Source organism: Pan troglodytes, chromosome 5 (assembly GCF_028858775.2).
Source record: "Pan troglodytes isolate AG18354 chromosome 5, NHGRI_mPanTro3-v2.0_pri, whole genome shotgun sequence".
In the NCBI taxonomy this organism is placed as follows: domain Eukaryota; kingdom Metazoa; phylum Chordata; class Mammalia; order Primates; family Hominidae; genus Pan; species Pan troglodytes.
In genome coordinates this window covers 162862777-162886351 of record NC_072403.2, presented here as the reverse complement: position 1 = coordinate 162886351, position 23575 = coordinate 162862777, and the positions used below count along the sequence as shown (strand labels likewise).

At 45.2% G+C, this 23575-nt stretch overlaps 1 protein-coding gene across 8 annotated transcripts in view; it reads right to left on the bottom strand.

Annotated features, from left to right (window-relative positions):
• Positions 1-23575, bottom strand: part of MTHFD1L (methylenetetrahydrofolate dehydrogenase (NADP+ dependent) 1 like) — a 240429-nt gene that overhangs the window by 171098 nt on the left and 45756 nt on the right. For all 8 annotated transcript variants that reach the window (XR_010157792.1, XR_010157793.1, XR_010157794.1 and 5 more), the window contains exons 9-11: positions 13851-13942; positions 10215-10312; positions 6242-6415 (exon numbers count right to left, since the gene is read on the bottom strand). Coding sequence is in view for 5 of the 8 variants with exons in the window: in XM_024357475.3 (XP_024213243.2) it covers positions 6242-6415; positions 10215-10312; positions 13851-13942 (364 nt within the window). In the remaining 3 variants the exon portion in view is untranslated. The remainder of the gene's footprint in view (positions 1-6241; positions 6416-10214; positions 10313-13850; positions 13943-23575) is intronic.

Here is a 23575-nt window from a genome sequence, read left to right as displayed (position 1 = left end):
GATTACAGGCGTGAGCCACCACGCCCAGCCCTCTAATTTCTTTTTCTATGGGAGCTTAGAGTTCATAGAGATGGAACTGTGATTTTTGTTCATTACATTCCTCCACTTCTCCCGGCAGATTTCTGTACCCCCTCTCTGATATCTAGAGCACTGATTATATGATTATTCTAGAATTTTTCAGATGGCTTCATGATAAGCATTCTGACATGCCTGTCTCGCCTACCAGGCCACATACTTGTTGAGGTAAAGGACAATGCTTATCCTCTTTGCACCGCTATCACATCACCTGTTCAGGGCACAGAACAGCAAAAAAGGGTTGACAATGGAATGATGCTTTTTTTTTTTTTTTTTTTTTTTGAGATGGAGTCTCACTCTGTTGCCCAGGCTGGAGTGCAATGGTGTGATCTCTGCTCATTGCAACCTCCACCTCCCGGGCTCAAGCAATTCTCTTGCCTCACCCTCTTGAGTAGCTGGGATTACAGGCACCCATCACCATGCCCAGCTAATTTTTGTATTTTTAATAGAAACAGGGTTTCACCATGTTGGCCAGGCTGGTCTCGAACTCTTGACCTCAAATGATCCGCCCGCCTCGGCCTCCCAAAGGGCTGGCATTACAGGTGTGAGCCACCATGCCCTGCCAGAATGATGTCTTTTTTAAGATGAGTATGATTTATTGGCAGTTACAGTAAAAATTGTCAAAGTACCTGTGACCATTTGGACACAATCTGAAAAGAAGTTTATAATTTACTCAAAGGTCAAAAAGATGGCTTATCCAGAGAGAAGTGGTAAAACTTTGAACTATTCTAAAGACCCAGAATCTTGTTGAATAGCACCACTGCCATTAGCCATGGGCCTCACCATGCACTCCAAAACTACATGCTCAAGTAGCATATGAACATAAATCATCCATCCCAGGCATCTTTAGGGTCTAGGGGCTTTTTAAGCCTTTTATTATCTAACAATAAACCCCATGGTGCATTTGGTTATGTTTCTCATTACACTTGACTTAGGTAAACGGTTCAAAGGCCCTGTGGGAAGTGGTTTCTTCTAAATACCTCTGTTTTGTTCTAGAAGTAGCACAAATAAAAGAAAATCTCACAGATATTTAAATAGTTACTCAAGGCAGAAAAGCCAAATCATAGAAAAGTCAGATTATTTTTACATTGTACCGAAATAAAGGGTTGAAACATTTTTTAAAAATCCAATCGGGTATTTGGCCCTCTGCAGAAAAAAAAAAAAAAAAAAAAAAAAAAAAGATGAAATGATGTGAATGATTCAAATTTTTCTTTAATGTGAAATTCAGTCTATTCCCAGATCAGTTTGGGCTGCATTTTTAGCTGCTCTGTCCAACCAATTCAGGGAAATTCTAGAAACTTCTGCACAGAAATGGGTGCAGGCCTGATGGAGACTGAGATTCAAATGCCCTGCAGCTGCACTCCAAGTCAAGTTCTCAAACAAAATTCCTTTTCATTAGTGTAACTGGGAAAATATGTAAAACTCATGAGTCCCTAAGATTCTTTTGGCATATTTCCCTGAACAATTCCCAATACTTTTCATTTTGTCAGGCAAAGCAAATAAAGTGATGTGTAGGTGTAAATACCATGCGATATGTAGTTGATGAAATGCAGATGATTCTGACTGAATAAGAAATCCTAAAGTTTGAAGAATGGCTTTTTAAAAGAATTAATCTGTTCTGCATTTGAGTTATTAATAATAGAAGATTTTAAAACATCTCATTGTTTTATATTTTAATCCCATTGCTGATATATTTAAATCACATTTCTATATAAATTAAAATATGTAATAACAAATATATTGTTATTTAGTTTTATTTAAAAATTACTTGGGTATTTGAATTCTTCTAAAGCATGGAAAAAGATTTATGTTACAGTGTTCAGAGAAAAAGGCAGGACAAAAATGATATTTATAGCATGATCTCAATGTGTAAAAAGATGAATATATAAATAAAATATTGAGTTATGAGAGACCTAGTTATCTCCTTTTTACTTTATGTTAAATTTTTTACAATAAGCTAATATTATTTTCAGAATTAGAAAAGACTTTTAGAAAAAGGAAATAATTCTCCATTTAATGGAGGGGTCACTTATATTTTTAAAGAAGTTGCAACAGTGCATATAATGGTTTGATAACAGTCATTTCCCCCTAACGCTTGACCTGGTCAAATGTAAAAATATGAAGATGATTTTTATTTCAAATTGACTTTTCACTTTAGATTACAAATGTTGCTTTAAACCAGTGCTGCTTTTTGCTGTTTGTTTGTATTTTTTAAAGATGGGGTCTTGCTATGCAGCTCAGGCTGGTCTTGAACTCCTGGCCTCAAGTGATCCACCCACCTCAGTCTCCAGAGTAATTGGGTTATAGGCACAACCCGTCATGCCAGGCCCACTTTAGGCTATCGATAAAATAGTTGCCTGTGATCTAAACTGATATCAATATTCAGCTATTAAAGGATTAGATACTGATGACAGTTTATAGCCCTAAAAAATATATCATTTGTTGTGTTGGGGAGAAGGGGCTGTTCATTCTTCCCTTATAGAATCCAGTGTGGCTATTTCCTAAAAATCTTCAAGCTGTGCCACAAATGCATACATATATCGTAATCTTACCAGCACGGTTATTTTTTTCCACTGTAGTTAAAAAAAAAAGAGACAGGCCATTTAATTTTTGTTCCTTCAAAGGTCTTTGTTAGGTAAAGCAACTTAGAATTTCAGAAAAAGAATTGTTGATCCCTTGGTGTTTAATCTGTTCTTGAAAATTCATCTTTAGTCTTCTTTTCTATTTACAACATGGCAGGCCAATTTCAGCTTGATTATACATATTAATGCTAGCAAAAAGCCAGCGTGGAGAAATGTTCTACTGGCCATGGACCGCATTGGCTGTAACCCCAGGCAGTCGTGCTAGCTAGCATTCTCCAGCATGAGGCTGGAGGCCCAGCTTTGTCTACAAGTAAGGAACCTGACAACAGTATCATCACAGCTTTGTTTTAGAAGTATCAGTTTTGTGTTCCAAGCTAAGGTCAGAGCCATCCATATCTGGATTTCTGATTTTATTGACAAGCCCAAAATGGAGTAAAGCACAGGGACTGGATAAGAAAATCTGCTGCAGGATTCTTCCTTCATAAACAGACAACACATCCTACCAAGTTTTCCTTAAGTGTTCCTATCTGAACAGGGTGAGAAAGCCTGCAAACCCACCTACCAAGATCACCTGAAGTCTGGAAGAAAGGAACCAATTTCACAAACCAAATGCTTTTTCAAGGTCTTAATGGCCAAGAGTTTGTTTATTAATTGCAGACAAATATGCATCAAACATACTGCCATAAAACAACCCTGACTAAACTGTGCCCTAAACTCAGAGACCCCGGAGCCAATCTAACCAGAGGCAGCTCCTTGCAGGGTTTGGGCCCAGAGGGTGCCTGCAGGTGGAGCCAACCCCTCCCCTCAGCCAGGAACTTTCCCACACTCGATTATGGGGACATTAAGTTTGGGGTTCTAGGTTGGAAAGGGGCTCAGGAATCTAACTGCAGTGAGCCTGGAAGCCTGAGGGAGAAGGGTGAAGCCACAGGCAACCAAGGTGTGGAGCAAAGGATGAATTCCTTACAATGCCAACTGCTGAGGGATTCAGAGAGGCCCTGGCTGTCTGTCCCTCTTACAAAAAAGCTACAGAAGCTGGGCATGATGGCTCACACCTGTAATCCTAGCACTTTGGGAGGAGGACGCGGGCGGACCACTTGAGGCCAGGAGTTCAAGGCCAGCCTGGCTAATGTGGCGAAACCCCGTCTCTATAAAAATACAAAAATAGTTAGCCAGGCGTGGGGGTGCATGCCTGGAATCCCAGCTACTTGGGAAGCTGAGGCACAAGAATTGCTTGAACCCAGGGGTCGGAGATTGCAGCGAGCCAAAATCGCACCAGTGCACTCCAGCCTCGGTGACTTCGTCTCAAAAAAAAAAAAAAGAAAATCTACACAAAGAGAAGGAGAAACAGGAGGACAGGAAAGTGGGACAGGAGGAGGGAAAAGGGATTTGAAGAAATCACTATATCATTAAAGAGGTGATTTTTTTTTTTTTTTTTTTTTTTTTTTTTGAGACAGCCTTGTTGTGTCACCTAGGCTGGAGTGCAGTGGTGCGATCTTGGCTCACCGCAAGCTCCACCTCCCAGGTTCACGCCATTCTCCTGCCTCAGCCTCCTGAGTAGCTGGGACTACAGGTGCCTGCCACCACGCCTGGCTAATTTTTTTGTATTTTTAGTAGAGACGGGGTTTCACCATGTTAGCCAGGATGGTCTCGATCTCCTGACCTTGTGATCCACCTGCCTCGGCCTCCCAAAGAGCTGGGATTACAGGTGTGAGCCACCGCGCTTGGCCTGTTTTGGATAATATTTTTGCTTTATTTGTAGTTATAAATAATTGAACTCACTTCCGGGGATTTTTCCTAAGGAGATAATTAAACAGATGCACAAATCCACATGCCCAAGGTTGTTAATTCTAGCAGTTTAAAATGGCAAAAATTGGGAACACTTTAATTGCCCATCAATAGAAAATTGGTCAAGTAAGTTGTGGAACATCCCTATTCTATGTTCAAATTATTTTTCTGCATCAGTGCACTTGGACAATTAGAAACACTCAGAACTACCAGGGTAGCACTTATTGATGGAACTAGAGGTGCCAGAAGATGTGTAAGATGGGATCTCCACCCTCATCCTGGGCATTTTGCTACTTCCCCAGCCCCTGCTTCCCCAACACGTTTAAGAATCTGGGATGTGGCCAGGTGCGGTGGCTCACGCCTGTAATCCCAGCATTTTGGGATGCCAAGGTGGGTGGATCACTTGAGGTCAGGAGTTCGAGAAAAGCCTGGCCAACATGGTGAAACCCCATCTCGACTAAAAATACAAAAATTAGCTGGGCATGGTGGCACATGCCTGTAATCCCAGCTACTCGGGAGGCTGAGGCAGGAGAATCGCTTGAACCCGGGAGGCAGAGTTTGCAGTGAGCTGAGATCACACCACTGCACTCCAGTCTTGGCAACAGAGCAAGACTCTGTCTCAAAAAAAAAAAAAAAAAAAGAATCTGGGATGTGAGTGATGGAATGTTATGCTGTCATGAAAAATGGTGACATAGCTCAATATTCACTCACATGGAGCTCAGTATGCCACATATGCTTGAATAATCGGTTGCTTACACAATAGCATGTGAGTGTGACCTCATGGCTGAGAGACTCTATCAGCGTCAAAACAGTCCTCGCAGGTCAACAGTTGTTTCCTCTGAGTGCTTGGGTTTGGGATGTTTTACTTTTTCACTTCTGTTTTCTGAATTTTTAGAATATGTCTACAATGAAACTACATTGTTTTTATAACCAGAAAAAGAAATAAAGAAAAAAGCACTTACATTAATAATTAAATACGTAAAAACAAAGTTACCTAGGAGTCAATTCCAATTACAAGAAATGTCTCTGTCTGACAAATAGGTTTTGTGCCTGAAGCTTTGTATACATCATAAGCAATAGTCACTGAAATGAAATTTCAAGGCAGCAAAGGAATTTATATGGTCTCATGATGTTCTCTCAGGTCACACTGAATAAATATTTGAAATCCCTTGCTTTCTATCATCTTTTCAGCTAGTGAATGTACTTCTTTTTTTAAAAAGAAGGAGAAAAAGGCAAACACTCCTTTTCACAAAAACTATGAATTTGTCTTTTATAAAATAACCAACACAAATGAAAATGGCCCAACATTAGTTTTGAAATGCAGAAAAAGGGAAATAATGAGCTTTTGAAATGTGAATATATAAGTAAGATCAAGGATATTAACAGGAAAACATGTTTCATATGATTATCTGTACCTTTTCCACGAAAATATTTCAAGTAGAATGCACAAAACAAACTGCTCAGTTCAAAATATTTTACTTTCAATTCCTATTTTGATTTTTATAATGAAAAATGAAATTCAAAAAGCCAAGGGGGAGCAGGGGTAATATCAACATAATATGAGAAACAAAAGATAAAGCACTGCAACTTGTTTGACTTTATATTTTGTAGAGTTGACTAATTTGCTCTGCACTGAAAATAAAAACTTATCTCACACCAAATAAAGAAATGCCAAATGAAATGGACGAAATGTCAAATGTGAGAATAGGATGGATTGAGGGGTACGAGGAGAGAGATAAATAGGGAAGAGTTTTGTAAATATGTCTGCTTGATCAAGTAGATGTTAGATGGTGTCTTACCCAGCAACTAAGACGTATTTTCCATCTGCTTGATCCTTTAACCTTTCTAGCACGGACAAACGTACTTTGGCTTTGCTTTTGCCATAGATTTCAATTTCATCTGCAAGCAATCCAATCTCCTTGGCAAGGACATCCACAGCTTTTGGAGTTTGTCCTCTTGAAATCTCAATGTCACTGAGGGGAAAGACAATATGAAAGAGAGAAAAGGCTTCTCAGCTTAGGTGGTCACAACTGGAGTGAAAACAGCCACACATCACGCCAACAATGAAATCAATGCAATTACTTTGGGGTCCTTTCTCCCAGGCAGTAATAAGCACAACTGCTAATAATTAACGTGTATGAGAAAATGGTGCATCATTTTAGAAATGCAACTCCAAAAAACTCACAAAGATCTAGAATTGTGTCCAGGTGGAAGTATAACACCTATGGCATACAGACAAGAACTGTATATTATAATGTGTCCAAAACCCTCCTGCAAGTGTGATTCGACTACAGAGCAAAATGCTCTGTATGGGCCATCATGGTATTCATTAGCGATGAATAGAGGGTCATTGCATAATAATCTCCGATCGGGCTGGCCACATGTTTCTCTTGGCTATTCAAAAATGTGAACATTACTATCACATTAGAGATTAAGTACAAAAAAAAAAGAAAAAATGTGGAAATGCTATTTCGTTTTATCTGTGTCCACACTTCCCCCTCTCTATTTACAGTCTAAAATCATATTTCAAAATGTTTTATTAATTACATAACTGTCGGTAAAAGGACCTAGTGCCCTGAGCCCAAGTTCAGACAGGAAATTGTAGGAACTCCAGAGAGTCATTGGGCACGTAACTGAACTCTTCTATTTTACTGGCCACCACTGCTTGTCTTACAGGAGTGGTCTGGATACCAGCATGTGTAATGCTGGACTCTTTCCTCTGGGGCTCATGTGCTCAGTCATTTCTTTGCTGGGCAGTCAGGCCCTTCGTGTGTCTGAGAGTGAGCGATGGAAGGCACACCTGTTCCCCCAGCAGCAAGACTAACCCCGGGAGACCACGCGGCGGGGGACTACCCTTAAAGGTTGCATCAGAGAGGACAGCTATTCCTTCACTCACCCCAGAACACTTATTTTTGTTGCGGTCTGCCTCCTTGCGGTGGGCAGATCAACCCCCTCAGTGGACTTTAGTCAGCCCCTTGGCCCTGACTGTTTCTGTAGCTACTGCAGGCAATCTACCCTCAGTGTTCAGACCACCCTAGACTCTCCTCCAGGATCCTGTAGGGGCCTGACCCGGGGGTAAGAGGCAACAGCAAACACACCTCCACCCAGACTTCTCCAAAGGGCACCAGAGAAACTAGGAGTTCAGGTTACCCCCCCAAGTACCGCTGAGTATTCCTTTCCAGGCCTCCACCTATCCGACCTTTCCTTTCTAGCCTCCTACTTTGTTTTGCCTTCCTGGCCATAGTTTTTTTCTGTCTCTCTATTCCCAGAATCTCCTAAATTGAAGAGCTTAATCTTGAACAATGTGTAAGCTTTTGGCAGGCTGCAGAGGCTCACGCCTGTAATCCCAGCACTTTGGGAGGCCAAGGCGGGAGGATCACTTGAGTCCATGAGTTTGAGACCAGCCTGGCCAACATAGCAAAATCCCGTCTCTACTAAAAATACAAACAAATTAGCCAGGTGTGGTGGTGGCACCTGTAGTCCCAGCTACTCGGGAGGCCGAGGCAGGACAATCACTTGAACCTGGGAGGTGGAGGTTGAGGTGAGCTGAGATCGCACCACTGCACTCCAGCCTGGGCAACAGAATGAGACTGTCTCAAAAAACAAACAAGCAAACAAAACAGGCCTGGCATGGTGGCTCATGCCTGTAAGCCCAGCACTTTGGGAGCACAGGAGGGCAGATCACTTGAGGTCAGGAGTTCAAGACCAGCCTGGCCAACATGGTGAAACCCTGTCTCTACTAAAAATACAAAAATTAGCCAGATGTCCTCACTTGAACTCAGGAAGTGAAGGTTACAATGAGCAGAGATGAAGCCACTGCACTCCAGCCTGGGCAACAGAGCAAGGCTCTGTCTCAAAAACAAAACAAAACAAACACCTGTAAGGTTTTCTCTTTACTAGCTAGTCATAGAGACACCATCTGATTTTTGGGGTGATTTATAAACTACTCAGCCTGCTTCTCTTTGCCCAGTGGGTCTAGAAATCAATGATTTCAAAGTAAATTCTTCTTGGGGGAGAAAATGATTTAATTATTTAACAAGAAGAATTTACTTTGAAACTTTGGTACACAATTTGGTGGAATCTATCTTAATCTTTTTTAGCACTTTGTAAGTAGAAATTATTGATTTACTTTTAAAATCTAAGGTCTTATAACAACAAAAATAACTCTAAAATAAGATATTTTATGAAACAGATTGCACAAGGCCAGGGATGATATTACAAAGAATAACATTCCTCATTGCAACTTACATAATTAATGAACAGAGAGCATAACTGAGATGTTTCGTCTATTGCAGGAATGAAAACATGTCCAGGAGGGTCACACCCTCCTAGTGGGTAGAACTGAACCAGGGTGTTCATCTGACTGCCCAAGGAAACGGAGTTCAATTCTATAAAGCAACTGGTTATCAGGTAAAAAATGAGTCAGCCCCGGTGCGGTGGCTCATGCTTGTAATCCCAGCACTTTGGTAGGCCGAGGCAGGTGGAACACCTGAGGTAAAGAGTCCAAGACCAGAGCAAGACTCTGTCTCAAAAAAAAAAAAAAAAGAAAAAAAAAAAAGAAATAAATAAAGTGTCAGTTACTAGAGGGATTTTATCTCCTCGGCACTGTGTGCATTCCAACGTTGCTGGATGAGATTACCTGGGGATGCACACCTAGTATTATGCACACCTGGATAATGGGGGTGGGGCCAATTCCTTGGAGTGGGACAGACACAGATGACTCATCATCAGGCTGGAAAATGCAGCTGTCTGATTCAGACATCATCCCTACCCAATCATTCTAAACCACAAGCTGAGACTATGACCTATAGTTTATATTAACAAATTTATAGATAGAATATGTAGCTCAGACCTCATCAGAGAGCACTCTGAGGAAAATATCCACCTTGACGAGCACAGACTATTCTATCAGATCGTTCTGAAGAAAGCTGAGCTCAGTTCCCACGTGGAATAATGTTTGGTTTGGGCGGTCCTTTATCCCCAGAGTAGAAACCTATATGGCCCTTAACACCAGGCGGATATATATGTGTTGGGCATTTCTGACATTGAAAAGCATATTCCAAATATTACATTACCATATTTTGTCAAATTTAAAACCATTACTTCATGGACCACTAAGAAGAAAAACCACTGCCAGGCCAGGCGTGGTCGCTCACACCTGTAATCCCAGCACTTTGGGAGGCCGAGGTGGGCAGATCACCTGAGGTCAGGAGTTTGAGACCGGCCTGGCCAAAATGGTGAAACCCCCATCTCTACTAAAAATACAAAAATTAGCTGGGTGTGGTGGCGTGCACCTGTAATCTCAGCTACCCGGGAGGCTGAGGCAGGAGAATCGCTTGAACCTGGGAGGTAGAGGTTGCAGTGAGCAGAGATCTTGCCATTGCACCCTAGCCTGGGCAACAGAGCAAGACTCCATCTCAAAAAAAAAAAGGGGGGGGGGGAACATTGCCATTAAATATAGGAAACATTATTGAAATTAAATTAATATAAATTAATTTTAAAAAATCATTAAAAAACTGCCATTTAATATAGAAAACATCATTGAAATTAAAAAATATGCCTTCTTAGAATTGACAGAACACAGTAATACATTCATTATGATTTAATTTTGGAGAATTTACAACAGAGAAAATAGGGTGGCAATTTAATGAATAGAGAAACTTATCTACCATCAAAACCACAGTACCATGAGTTGTGCTTCTCCCCCATGACTAACTAGGGCTAAGGCACTGTGCTGAGCTGACATCAGTGTAAATAAAACACCAGTGTTACCTTGGCACAGGGGAGAGAGGCTGAAGTTTCAAGCAGTGAAGTCTCCACCGCCTGTGCTGCTGTTCACGAAGCCATCTCCTTCCACTACTGACCATGTTCTTCAGCAGGGATAGAGAGGAAAACATGTTAGAATGGTAAAAGCTGACAGAACACACACTTAAACCATGGAAATATTGTTTGTGGATGTTACAAAACAAGATTATTGAGTCGCACAATAAGCCAGGAGGATATTAGGAATATTTTTATTCACATGGAACTAGGTTTGTAGGTTTTTCTTAAAAAGGAAAATGTGAAAACCACTAGTTAGATATACAACTATTCAATATCGCACTGAAGAGTTTGATAGTATTAAAAGAAGCTGCTCTGTTTCTTAAATATGCACGCATGAACTCGATGATCCAGCTTAATTCTATAGTTCCCTTGCAGACTATTAGCTCTTCATACTTACAGCAATGAATCTGAGAATGTTTTTAAAAATGTACATCCAGGGTTATTTCAAGTCACAGGCCAGAACTTCTGACTATGTTCATTGTTTTTGTTAAATTTAAAAAAGAAAAACAGGAAAATGTGAGAAAATACACTATTAAAAAATCCAGGTGTGGTGATGCGCACCTATAATCCCAGCTACTCGGGAGGCTGAGGTGGGAGGGTTGTTTGAGCCCAGAAGTTTGAGGCTGCAGTGAGTCAAGATCACACCACTGCACTCCATCCTAGCTGAGATTCTGTCTCTTTAAAAGTAAATGAATAAATAGGCCAGGTGAGGTGGCTCATGCCTGTAATCCCAGCACTTTGGGAGGCTGAGGTGGGCAGATCACTTGAGGTCAGGAATTCAAGACCAGCCTGGGCAACATGGTGAAACCCTGTCTCTATTAAAAATACAAAAATTAGGCCGAGTGCAGTGGCTCACGCCTGTAATCCTCTTTGGGAGGCTGAGGTAGGCGGGATCAACTGAGGTCGGCAGTTCGAGACCAGCCTGACCAACATGGAGAAACCCCGTCTCTACTAAAAATACAAAATTAGCTGGGCGTGGTGGCGCACACCTGTAATCCCAGCTACTCGGGAGGCTGAGGCAGGAGAATCACTTGAACCCGGGAGGTGGAGGTTGCAGTGAGCCGAGATTGCGCCATTGCACTCCAGCCTGGGCAACAAGAGCAAAACTCCATCTCAAAAAATACAAAAAATTAGCCGGGTGTGGTGGCATGTGCCTGTAATCCCAACTACTCAGGAGGCTGAGGCAGGAGAATCACTTGAGCCCGGGAGATGGAGGTTGCAGTGAGCCGAGATTGCGACATTACACTCCAGCCTGGGCAACAAGAGCAAAACTCTGTCTCAAAAAAAAAAAAAAAAAAAAAAAATTAGCTGGGTGTGGTGGCATGTGCCTGTAATCCCAGCTATCCAGGAGGCTGAGGCAGGAGAATCACTTGAACCTGGGAGGTGGAGGCTGCAGTGAGCTGAGATCGTGCCACTGCATTCCAGCCTGGGTGACACAGTGAGACCCCGTCTCAAATAAATAAATAAATAAATAAATAAATAAATAGATTAAGTGTTCACAAAAGACATCATGTACATGGATAAACTTATACTGAATAGGTTCATCATCCGATTTAGAAAAGAAAAATGAAGAAAATATAGGACTGCGTGAATGATCAGCTTGGATGCCCAGCTTCCAAATACCATCCTTCTGTAGTTGGTATAAAAGAGCAAGCAAATTGAACTACTGAGTAGTGTTATGTATGCATATAAATTATAAGTAAATGAAATAAAAATAAATAAAAATAAAATTTGGCTTTGATGGAAATGTAACTTATAATCCTTACAAAAATGTCTAATGACGCATTTTGAGGTAAAGAGTTTCAATTGTGTATTACCCTGTACATAAGAAAGAAATGAACTAAATATCACTGCCAGAGGCCACCACTGCTGCAGGCTCCAGCACCATGAGAACACTCAGCTTATATGGTGGAACACTGATGACCTTCGCCTTTAGGTCACACAGGTGGTGGTGGTTTGAATAAATGCCTCCAAATACTTTAATACACCTGTCTTGAAGAAGTGAGGACAATTCTCCTTCTCTTGAATGTGAACTCGACTTAGTGATCTACTTCTAGCAAACAGGATAAAAGAAAGTGGCGGCACATGAAGTTAGAGCCTAGGTCATCCACACTGCAGACTCCTCCTGGTTGCCTCCCTTGGATTGCTCATACTGGGGGAAGTTAGCTGCCACACTGTGAGCAGCCCTACAGAGAGGTGGACATGATGAGGAACCAAGGCATCCTGCTGATGGCCAGTGAGGAATGAAATACACATGCCCACAGCCATGTGAGTATGCCATCTTGGAAACAGATCCTCCAGCCCCAGTCAACACCTCAGATGACTGCAGCCCCAGCTGACATCTTCACTTCAAATGCATGAGAGATCCTGAGCCCAAACAATTTGATATAGTTTGGATGTGTGTCCCTGCCCAAATCCCATCTTGAAATGTAATCCCCAGTGTTAGAGGTGGGGCCTGGTGGAAGGTGATGGGATCACAGGGGCTAGTTTCTCATGATGGTTTAGCATCATCCCCCTTGGTAGCGTCCTTGTGATAATGAATGAGTTCTCATGAGATCTGGTCATTTAAAAGTATATAGCACCATCCCTCACTCTCTGCTCCTGTTCCCGCCTTGTGAGATGCCTGCTTTCCCTTCACTTTCTGCCATTCTTGGAAGCTTGGTGAGGCCTCTCCAGAAGCAGTTGCCTGTGTTATGCTTCCTGTAAGGCCTGCAGAACTGTGAGCCAGGTCAGGCGCGGTGGCTCATGCCTGTAATCCCAGCACTTTGGGAGGCCAAGGCGGGTGGATCACATGAGGCCAGGAGTTTGAGACCAGCCTGGCCAACATGGTGAAACCCTGTCTCTACTAAAAATACAAAAAATTAGCCAGGCGTGGTGGTGTGTGCCTGTAGTCCCGGCTACTCAGGAGGCTGAGGCATGAGAATCGCTTAAACCCAGGAGGTGGAGGTTGCAGTGAGCCAAGATCGCACCACTGCACTCTAGCCTGGGTGACAAAGTGAGACTCTGTCCCAAGGGGAAAAAAAAGAACCGTGAGCCAATTAAATCTGTTTTCTTTCTAAGTTAACCAGTCTCAGGTATTTCTTTTTTTTTTTTTTTTCAGTCTCCTTCTGTCACCCAGGTTGGAGTTCAGTGGTGCAATCTCAGCTCACCACAACCTCTGTCTCCTGGGTTCAAGCGATCCTCCTGCTTTAGCCTCCTGAGTAGCTGGTATTTCTTTATAGCAATGCAAGAATGGACTAACATATCACCTAATCTGCTAATCTACTACCAAATCTCTGACTTGAAGAAACTGTGAGATAATAAATGCCTTGTTGCTTCAGTTGCTAAATTTTGGGATAATTTATTACACAGCACAAGATAACATACACAGTCCCCAGTATGGGTCCCTGCCCCACACTGCCATGTGATCATAGGCAACTCACTTCATTTTTCAAAATCACCATTTCTTCACTTATCAAATGGGCCTAACACTGTGTGTGAAGTGTTTAACACTGTACCTGGTAAACAGAAACCACTTGCAAAATGTTAGCAACTATTAATCAAACTTTCAAACTCAAGATTCTCAGACAGCTATGTTGAACAAACCTGAATTCGCAGAGCTGCAGCAAGGAGAATCACATCATCTTCCTCAATGAGTCCACCAAAATGTATTCTTGGAGAGCCACACCCAACCTTCCCTGTAAAAAATTGGAGGGAAAAAAAAGACTTTCAGTACACTGTCATTTCTAACCAATTGCTCCTTGTAAACAGCTAGCACACTGAATAGTGGTCTCATTTTTCACCAAGGAAGTTAGGATGTTGGGGCACGGCTGCAGACTGCTCACCTCTGGCACAGGCTTGGGGCCCTCCATTGGGCCTACTTCACATTTTACATTAGAGAAATGGCCATCTGGCCGGGTGCAGTGGCTCAGACCTGTAATCCCAGCGCTTTGGGAGGCTGAGGCGGGTGGATCACCTGGGGTCAGGAGTTCAAGACCAGCCTGGCCAACATGGCAAAACCCCATCTCTACTAAAAATACAAAAATCAGCTGGACATGGTGGTGTGTACCCGTAGTCCCAGCTACTTGGGAGGCTGAGGCAGGAGAATCGCTTGAACCTGGAAGGTGGAGGTTGCAGTAAGCCAAGATCACGCCACTGCACTGCAACCTGGGCGACATAGCAAGACTCCATCTCAAAAAAAAAAAAAAAAAAAAAAAAAGGCCATCTAAGCTATTAACCTGGGATAAATGGATTTAAAAAATGTAATGAAGCACATCGTTTGCTTTCAAAATCATATCTCACGCTGAGCCAGGAAGAAACATCTAGGCACACCATCTCTTCACACGAGCCCAAGTATTCTGATTTTTAAATTATGGCATAATTAGAGATAGAAATAATAGCTCAAGATAATTCACAGTGAACATTTTAAACATGTGGATGCAACATAGACTGCAGATTAGGCCACAGAATGCAGAGTCAGACTTGCATTAAAAGCATACCTCTTCCTCTTGCTAGAAATTGTGAAGTTGGGCCTGTTAATTAATGTGAGTAATATCAACCTCCTAAAATTTTGTGAAAATGAAATATGATAAGGTATATAAAGTTCTTGGCATATAGTATGTAGTTTAAACTATTAACACGAAAATAAGGCTCAGAAGAAAGGAACAGGGATATATACTCCACAGTATAATCTGTCAGAATGACTTCATATCCTAATCTTTAGATTTTTTTTTGACACAGTGGGCTTCATCTTATTAGAAGGATCTAAATTTTTTTTTTTTTTTTTTTTGAGATAGAGTCTCTGTCTGTCACGCAGGCTGGAGTGCAGTGGCACGATCTCAGCTCACTGCAACCTCCGCCTTATTAGCAGCTGGGATTACGGCACCTGCCAACACTCCCGGCTAATTTTTGTATTTTTAGTAGACACAGGGTTTCACCATGTTGGCCAGGCTGGTCTCAAACTCCTGGCCTCAGTGATCTGCCCACCTCGGCCTCCAAAAGTGCTGGGGTTATAGGTGCGAGCCACCACACCTGGCCTAGAAAGCTCTAAAATCTTTACTGTACAATACATAGAAAAATAGAAGCACTTTCACTTGTGGATGCAAAGCGTGAGAAGGCAGATGAAAACACTCACAGGGTAAGACTGGTCAAAGTGTTGCATGAAAGATCAGGCTTTTTTGATAATTTAAAAATTCTCTATCATAGAAGTTATAGAACCGGCCAGGCATGGTGGCTCACGCCTGTAATCCCAGCAATTTGGGAGGCCAAGCCGGGTGGATCATCTGAGGTTGGGGATTTGAGAACAGTCTGACCAACATGGAGAAACCCCGTTTCTACTAAAAATACAAAATTAGCCAGGCGTGGTGGCACATGCCTGTAATCCCAGCTACTCAGGAGGCTGAGGCAGGAGAATCGCTTGAACCGGGAGGCAGAGGTTGCAGTGAGCTGAGATCATGCCATTGCTCTCCAGCCTGGGCAACAAGAGCAAAACTCCACCTCAAAAAAAAAAAAAAAAAAAGGGATAGAATCAATTTTCCATCAAAACTAAAAAATTGCATTTTAGGGTATTAACTTTAGGGATTACCTGATTATCAACCTAGAAAGATGTTGATAAGAATTCTACTTCTGGCAGGGCATAGTGGCTCACGCCTGTAATCCCAGGACTCTAGGAGGCCGAGTAGGGTGGATCACCTGAGGTCAGGAGTTCGAGACCAGCCTGGCCAACATGGTGCAACCCCATCTCTACTAAAAATAAAAAATAAAAATAAAAAAAAAAATTAGCTGGGCGTGGTGGTGCACACCTGTGATCCCAGCTACTAGGGAGGCTGAAGCAGAGAATCGCTTGAACCTGGGAGGCGGAGGTTGCGGTGAGCCGAGATCGCACCACTCACTCCAGCCTGGGCAACAAGAGTGAAACTCTAGACTGCAACCTCCCTGCCCGATTCTCCTGCCTCAGCCTGCCGAGTGCCTGCGATTGCAGGCGTGCGCCGCCACGCCTGACTGGTTTTCGTATTTTTTTGGTGGAGACGGGGTTTCGATGTGTCGGCTGGGCTGGTCTCCAGCTCCTAACCGCGAGTGATCCGCCAGCCTCGGCCTCCCGAGGTGCCGGGATTGCAGACGGAGTCTCGTTAACTCAGTGCTCAATGGCGCCCAGGCTGGAGTGCAGTGGCGTGATCTCGGCTCGCTACAACCACCTCCCAGCCGCCTGCCTTGGCCTCCCTAAGTGCCGAGATTGCAGCCTCTGCCTGGCAGCCACCCCGTCTGGGAAGTGAGGAGCGTCTCCGCCTGACTGCCCATCGTCTGGGATGTGAGGAGCCCCTCTGCCTGGCTGCCCAGTCTGGAAAGTGAGGAGCGTCTCTGCCCGGCCGCCATCCCATCTAGGAAGTGAGGAGCGCCTCTTCCCGGCCGCCATCACATCTGGGAAGTGAGGAGCGTCTCTGCCCGGCCGCCCATCGTCTGAGATGTGGGGAGCACCTCTGCCCTGCCGCCCCGTCCGGGATGTGAGGAGTGTCTCTGCCCGGCCGCCCTGTCTGAGAAGTGAGGAGACCCTCTGCCTGGCAACCGCCCCGTCTGAGAAGTGAGGAGCCCCTCCGCCCGGCAGCCACCCCGTCTGAGAAGTGAGGAGCGTCCTCCCTCCTCGTCTGGGAGGGAGGTGGGGGGGTCAGCCCCCCGCCCGGCCAGCCGCCTCGTCCGGGAGGGAGGTGGGGGGGTCAGCCCCCCGCCTGGCCAGCCGCACCGTCTGGGAGGCGAGGGGTGCCTCTGCCCGGCCGCCCCTACTGGGAAGTGAGGAGCCCCTCTGCCCGGCCAGCCGCCCCGTCCAGGAGGGAGGTGGGGGGGTCAGCCCCCCTCCCGGCCAGCCGCCCCATCCGGGAGGGAGGTGGGGGGGGTCAGCCCCCCACCCGGCCAGCCGCCCTGTCCGGGAGGGAGGTGGGGGGATCAGCCCCCTGCCCGGCCAGCCGCCCTGTCCAGGAGGTGGGGGGGGCGCCTCTGCCCGGCCGCCCCTACTGGGAAGTGAGGAGCCCCTCTGCCCGGCCAGCCGCTCTGTCTGGGAGGGAGGTGGGGGGGTCAGCCCCCGGCCCGGCCAGCCGCCCCGTCCGGGAGGGAGGTGGGGGGGTTAGCCCCCCGCCTGGCCAGCCGCCCCATCCGGGAGGTGAGGGGCGCCTCTGCCCGGCCGCCCCTTCTGGGAAGTGAGGAGCCCCTCTGCCCGGCCAGCCGCCCCGTCCGGGAGGGAGGTGGGGGGGTCAGCCCCCCGCCCGGCCAGCCGCCCCATCCGGGAGGGAGGTGGGGGGTCAGCCCCCCGCCCGGCCAGCCGCCCCGTCCGGGAGGGAGGTGGGGGGGGTCAGCCCCCCGCCCGGCCAGCCGCCCCGTCCGGGAGGGAGGTGGGGGGGTCAGCCCCCCGCCCGGCCAGCCGCCCCGTCCGGGAGGGAGGTGGGGGGATCAGCCCCCTGCCCGGCCAGCCGCCCTGTCCGGGAGGTGAGGGGCGCCTCTGCCCGGCCGCCCCTACCGGGAAGTGAGGAGCCCCTCTGCCCGGCCAGCCGCCCCCTCCGGGAGGGAGGTGGGGGGGTCAGCCCCCCGCCGGGCCAGCCGCCCCGTCGGGGAAGTGAGGGGCGCCTCTGCCCGGCCGCCCCTACTGGGAAGTGAGGAGCCCCTCTGCCCGGCCAGCCGCCCTGTCCGGGAGGGAGGTGGGGGGTCAGCCCCCCGCCCGGCCAGCCGCCCCGTCCGGGAGGTGAGGGGCGCTTCTGCCCGGCCGCCCCTACTGGGAAGTGAGGAGCTCCTCTGCCCGGCCACCACCCCATCTGGGAGGTGTACTCAACAGCTCATTGAGAACGGGCCATGAAGACAATGGCGGTTTTGTGGAATAGAAAGGGGGGAAAGGTGGGGAAAAGATTGAGAAATCGGATGGTTGCTGTGTCTGTGTAGAAAGAGGTAGACATGGGAGACTTTTCATTTTGTTCTGTACTAAGAAAAATTCTTCTGCCTTGGGATCCTGTTGATCTGTGACCTTACCCCCAACCCTGTGCTCTCTGAAACATGTGCTGTATCCACTCAGGGTTGAATGGATTAAGGGCGGTGCAAGATGTGCTTTGTTAAACAGATGCTTGAAGGCAGCATGTTCGTTAAGAGTCATCACCACTCCTTAATCTCGTACCCAGGGACACAAACACTGCGGAAGGCCGCAGGGTCCTCTGCCTAGGAAAACCAGCGAACTTTGTTCACTTGTTTATCTGCTGACCTTCCCTCCACTATTGTCCTGTGACCCTGCCAAATCCCCCTCTGCGAGAAACACCCAAGAATGATCAATAAAAAAAAAAAAAAAAAAAAAAAAAAAAGAGTGAAACTCTAACTGAAAAAAAAAAAAAAAAGATTCTACCTTCCTTCCTTCATCACTTAGAAAATTTATAAAAGTAAACACACATGCAAAATGCTTTAGCCTGCATCCTCCCTTAGAGAAAAGAAATATTTCTAATAGCAACATTTTTGAAGACACTATTTTCTCCTTCTTTGGATCACTCTATTCTTAAACTGTATTAGGGTGTTGGGTAATCATATAATCATATCCCTTGGGTGTTATTTAAAGATTAGCAACACTTCAGCTTTATGAATCATATTTAGGCAAAAGCCAAGAGTCTAGAGGATGAGAGAGAGTTGTTGTGTTTCGTTTTAACCACTAGAGATCTGTACTTAAGATCGTGTCCACAAACGGGCCTCTCTCAATCCTCTATCTTTAAGCGATGGAGAAATGAGAAAAAGCATCCGGGTGCGGTGGCTCACGCCTGTAATCCCAGCACTTTGGGAGGCCGAGGTGGGTGGATCACTTGAGGTCAGGAGTTCAAGACCAGCCTGGCCAACAAGGTGAAACTCTGTCTCTGCTAAAAAATACAAAAAAAAGTTAGCCAGCCGTGGTGGCAGACGCCTGTAGTCCCAGCTACTCAGAGGCTGAGGCCAGCGAATTGCTTGACCCCGGGACCCAGAGGCTGCAGTGAGCCAAGATTGTGCCACTGCACTCCACCCTGGGCAACAGAGTGAGACTTCATCTCAAAAAATCTAAAAAAGAAAAAAGAAAAAGTTACATTCCAGGAGCTGGTATCAACTTATAAATGCATATTTCCAGAATTTAATCACAAAATACCCTTGCGAGTGAAGAATATTTCACTTCCAAGTTTACAAGATAAGTCCTGGTATAGTTCAGTCACTTGCATAGCATAGGACTTAGCAAAAGTGTGGATATTTTATTTTGAAAAGCTATATGATTCCTGATACATCTAAAGTTTTCAGCAATGTGTAATCTTTTGGCTTCCCTGGGCCACACTGGAAGAAGAATTGTCTTGGGCCATAGCCACACATAAAATACACTAACACTATGATAGCTGATGAGCTAAGGAAAAAAAAAATTGCAAAAAAAATTTCGTGTTTTAAGAAAGTTTATGAATTTGTGTTGGGCTGCATTCAAAGCTATCCTGGGCTACATGCGGCCCACAGGCTGTGGTTTGGACAGGCTTGGTTTAAAGCATCTCACAAATTTCAACAAGCATAATGAGCTATGTAAGAAGATATAATTAACAAAACAAACTCTTTGAAAGTGTCTAGCTGAAGATGGCAGGTGGTACACACAACACTACCCTCTATTTCCAGTCGAAACTCCATTCAAAGTGAATAAAAGATATGTTAAAAGCAAATAAGTCCATAAGAGTTAAAAGGGTACCATGAATGACATTTGAGAAATTTGTGGAAGAGAGAGGCAAGTAGGGTCGGATTGAGTAACCACAGCAGAGGAATTTAAAACACCCCAAAATAACAAAAGCCTGAGATAAGGAAGAACCATTTCTTCTTCGTGGACCCTGGATAAGCCCAAAGCTCACAGTCAACAAATATCGAAAGCAGGAATGCATAAAAACTAAGTCCTTGAAACACCAAAGGCTGTCCACCGGCAGCTAGGTAAGGTGACTTTATTCACATACAGTGTTGCTTTCTGATTATTACTGTTATTATTTACAGAGGGTCTTGCTCTGTTGCCCAGGCTGGAGTGCAGTGATGTGATCACGATCATTGTAGCCTTGACCTCCCAGGCTCAAGCAATCCGTCCACCTCAGCCTCCTGAGTAGTTGGGATTGCAAGGGTGTGCCACCACACCTGGCACATTTTTAAGTTGTTTTATAGAGAGGGGGTCTCACTATGTTGCCCAAGCTGGTCTTGAGCTCCTGGACTCAGGCAATCCTCCTGCCTTGGCCTTCTGATTTTTACGTACAGTAGGCTAAGGTTTACTACCTGCAAAGTTAACTTTTGGTCCTTTTAATTACTGTTTTTTAATTACAAGCAATTAAAATTACAAGTAATTAAAAACACTTTTTTTTGAGATAAGGTCTGGCTCGATCACCCAGGCTGGAGTACAGTGGCACCATCTCAGCTCCCTGTAACCCCCGCCTCCCAGGCTCAAGCCATCTTCCCACCTCAGCCTCCCAAGTAGCTGGGACTACAGGCGCATGCCACAATGCCTGGCTAATTTTTATTTTTTGTTTTTGAGACGGACTGTTGCTCTGTCGCCCAGGCTGGAGTGCAGTGGTGCGATCTTGGCTCACTGCAGCCTCCGCCTCCTGGGTTCAATGGACTCTTCTGCCTCTGCCTCCCATGTAGATGGGACTACAGGCATGTGCCACCATGCCTGGTTAGTTTTTGTATTTTTTTAGTAGAGGCAGGGTTTCACCACGTTGGCCAGGCTGGTCTCAAACTCCTGACCTCAGATGATCCACCAGCCTTGGCCTCCCAAAGTGCTACGATTACAGGCATGAGCCACAGCACCTGGGCTTAATTTTTGTATTTTTTGTAGAGGCAGAGTTTCACTATATTGCCCAGGCTGGTCTCGAACTCGTGAGCTCAAGCAATCAGCCCACTTCGGCCTCCCAAAGTGCTGGGATTACAAGTGTGAGCCACCAGGCTCGACCAAAAACAACACAATTTTAAAACACAACTTAAAACCCACACTCTCTTAATTATATATAACTCTAGCCTGGACTCAGATTTTCTAATTCAGTTTTAAGATTGCATTCAGGCTGGGCGCAGTGGCTCACACCTGTAATCCCAGCACTTTGAAAGGCCAAGGCAGGAGGATTGCTTAAGTCCAGGAGTTCGAGAGCAGCCTGAGCAACCTGGTGAAACCTCGTCTATAGAAAAGGTACAAAAATCAGTTGGGACTGGGCGCAGTGGCTCACGCCTATAATCCCAGCACTTTGGGAGGCCGAGTCAGGCGGATGACCAGGTCAGGAGATCGAGACCATCCTGGCTAACACGGTGAAACCCCGTCTCTACTAAAAATACAAAAAAAAAAAACTAGCCGGGTGTGGTGGCGGGCGCCTTTAGTCCCAGCTACTCGGGAGGCTGAAGCAGGAGAATGGTGTGAACCCGGGAGGCGGAGCTTGCAGTGAGCCGAGCTCATGCCACTGCACTCCAGCCTGGGGGAGGGAGCAAGACTCTGTCTCAAAAAAAAAAATTAGTTGGGCATGGTGGCATATGTCTGTAGTCCCAGCTACCTGGGGGCTGGGGCAGGAGGATCGCTTGAGCTCAGGATGCAGTGGGCCTGCAGTTGCACCACTGCATTCCTGCCTGGATGACAGAGCAAGACTCTGTCTCAAAAAATAAAAATAAAAAAAATAAAAATAAGTTCTGAATCCAGAGAATCTCAAGCAATTAAGACTGGCAACTCAGAATCAGACATACATTTTTAATAAATTTCATGGCTAAAGAAAATTAAGAAAGGGAATCATTATTTCACCCCCTGCCTGTGTAGGGGCAGGACTCCATTGGGAGGTTGTCTACGATCTGGGCCTGGGTAATATCCTGGGATCACAGTCCAACGAGGATCTCATCCGAAACCGTGGACGGGTCTTTTCACTTCCCACTAAACACTCTCATCTAACTCATGATTTCTCCAGGGACAAGTCAATGAATCACTTTAAAAGATGGCCATTCTTCTAATGATAATCAAACTTTCTGCAAAAAGAAAATTTAAGGCCAAAGTGTTATCATGCCTTCCTCAGAAATCAGAACCACCCTTTCACTAATATGAGCAGTGCAGAGACCACCCTGGGAACTTTGCCAGAACAATCACTGCAGTGGGAGGGATGCAGGAAAATTCTTCAGCCTTCCTGCCATCTCAGCTCTGTGGAAACATCTCAGCTTCTATGCAGTCTGGCCAAGGGCATCCTTCTTATCAAAAAAGCATTCTCCAAGCCCACAGACTTAAATATTTTCTCGCAATCTAGGAGAACAAATTATCCCCAAAATGTATGCGAGGTTTTAAAATCAGGAATGGCTAAAAATTAGAAATCAGTACACGTAGAACTTGAAAAAAAAAAAAAAAACCACTGGTAGCCAGTTTTTCAGTTAAATATATTGACTTTGTAGGATATAAAGTAAAATGCAATAAATAAAATGAGTATCATGATATGGTTTGGTTCTGTGTCTCCACCAAATCTCATGTTCAATTGTAATCCCCAGTGTTGGGGGTGGGGTCTGGTGGGAGGTGACAGGATCATGGGGGTGGCCCTTCATGAAAGGCTTAGCACCATCCCATTGGTGCTGTTCTCATGATAGTGAGTGAGTGAGTTATCCTGAGATCTGGTTTTTAAAAGTATGTAGTATGCACCTCCTCCTCTGATATGGTTTGGCTGTGTCCCCACCCAAATCTCATCTTGAATTGTACTCCCATAATTCCCACGTGTTGTAGGAGGGACCCAGTGGGAGATAATTTGAATCATGTGGGTGGTTTTCCCCATACTCTTCTCATGGTAGTAAATACGTCTCATGAGATCAGATGGTTTTATCAGGGGTTTCCGCTTTTGCATCTTCCTGATTTTCTCTTGCTGCTGCCACGTAAGAAGTGCTTTTCACCTCCCGCCATGATTTTGAGGCCTCCCCAGCCATGTGGAACTGTTAAGTCCAATTAAACCTCTTTTTCTTCCCCGTCTCGTGTATGTCTTTTATCAGCAGTGCGAAAATGGACTAATACGCCCTCTCTCTCTCTTGCTCCTGCTCTGGCCATGTAAGATATATGTGATTCCCCTTCGCCTTCTACCATAATTGTAAGTTTCCTGAGGCCTTCCAGAAGGCCTTCCAAGCAAATGCCAGCATCATACTACCTGTACAGCCCGTGGAAATGTGAGACAATTAAACTTCTTTTCTTTATAAATTACCCAGTCTCAGGTATTTCTTTATAGCAGTGTGAGAATGGACTAATACATATCATTTGGTAAAATTTTTGTGACAGTGTTCTTGAGAGTTGCAATCCTAGTTTAAATTATTTGAATTCTTACTGTCAAATGACAGCATATCACTAG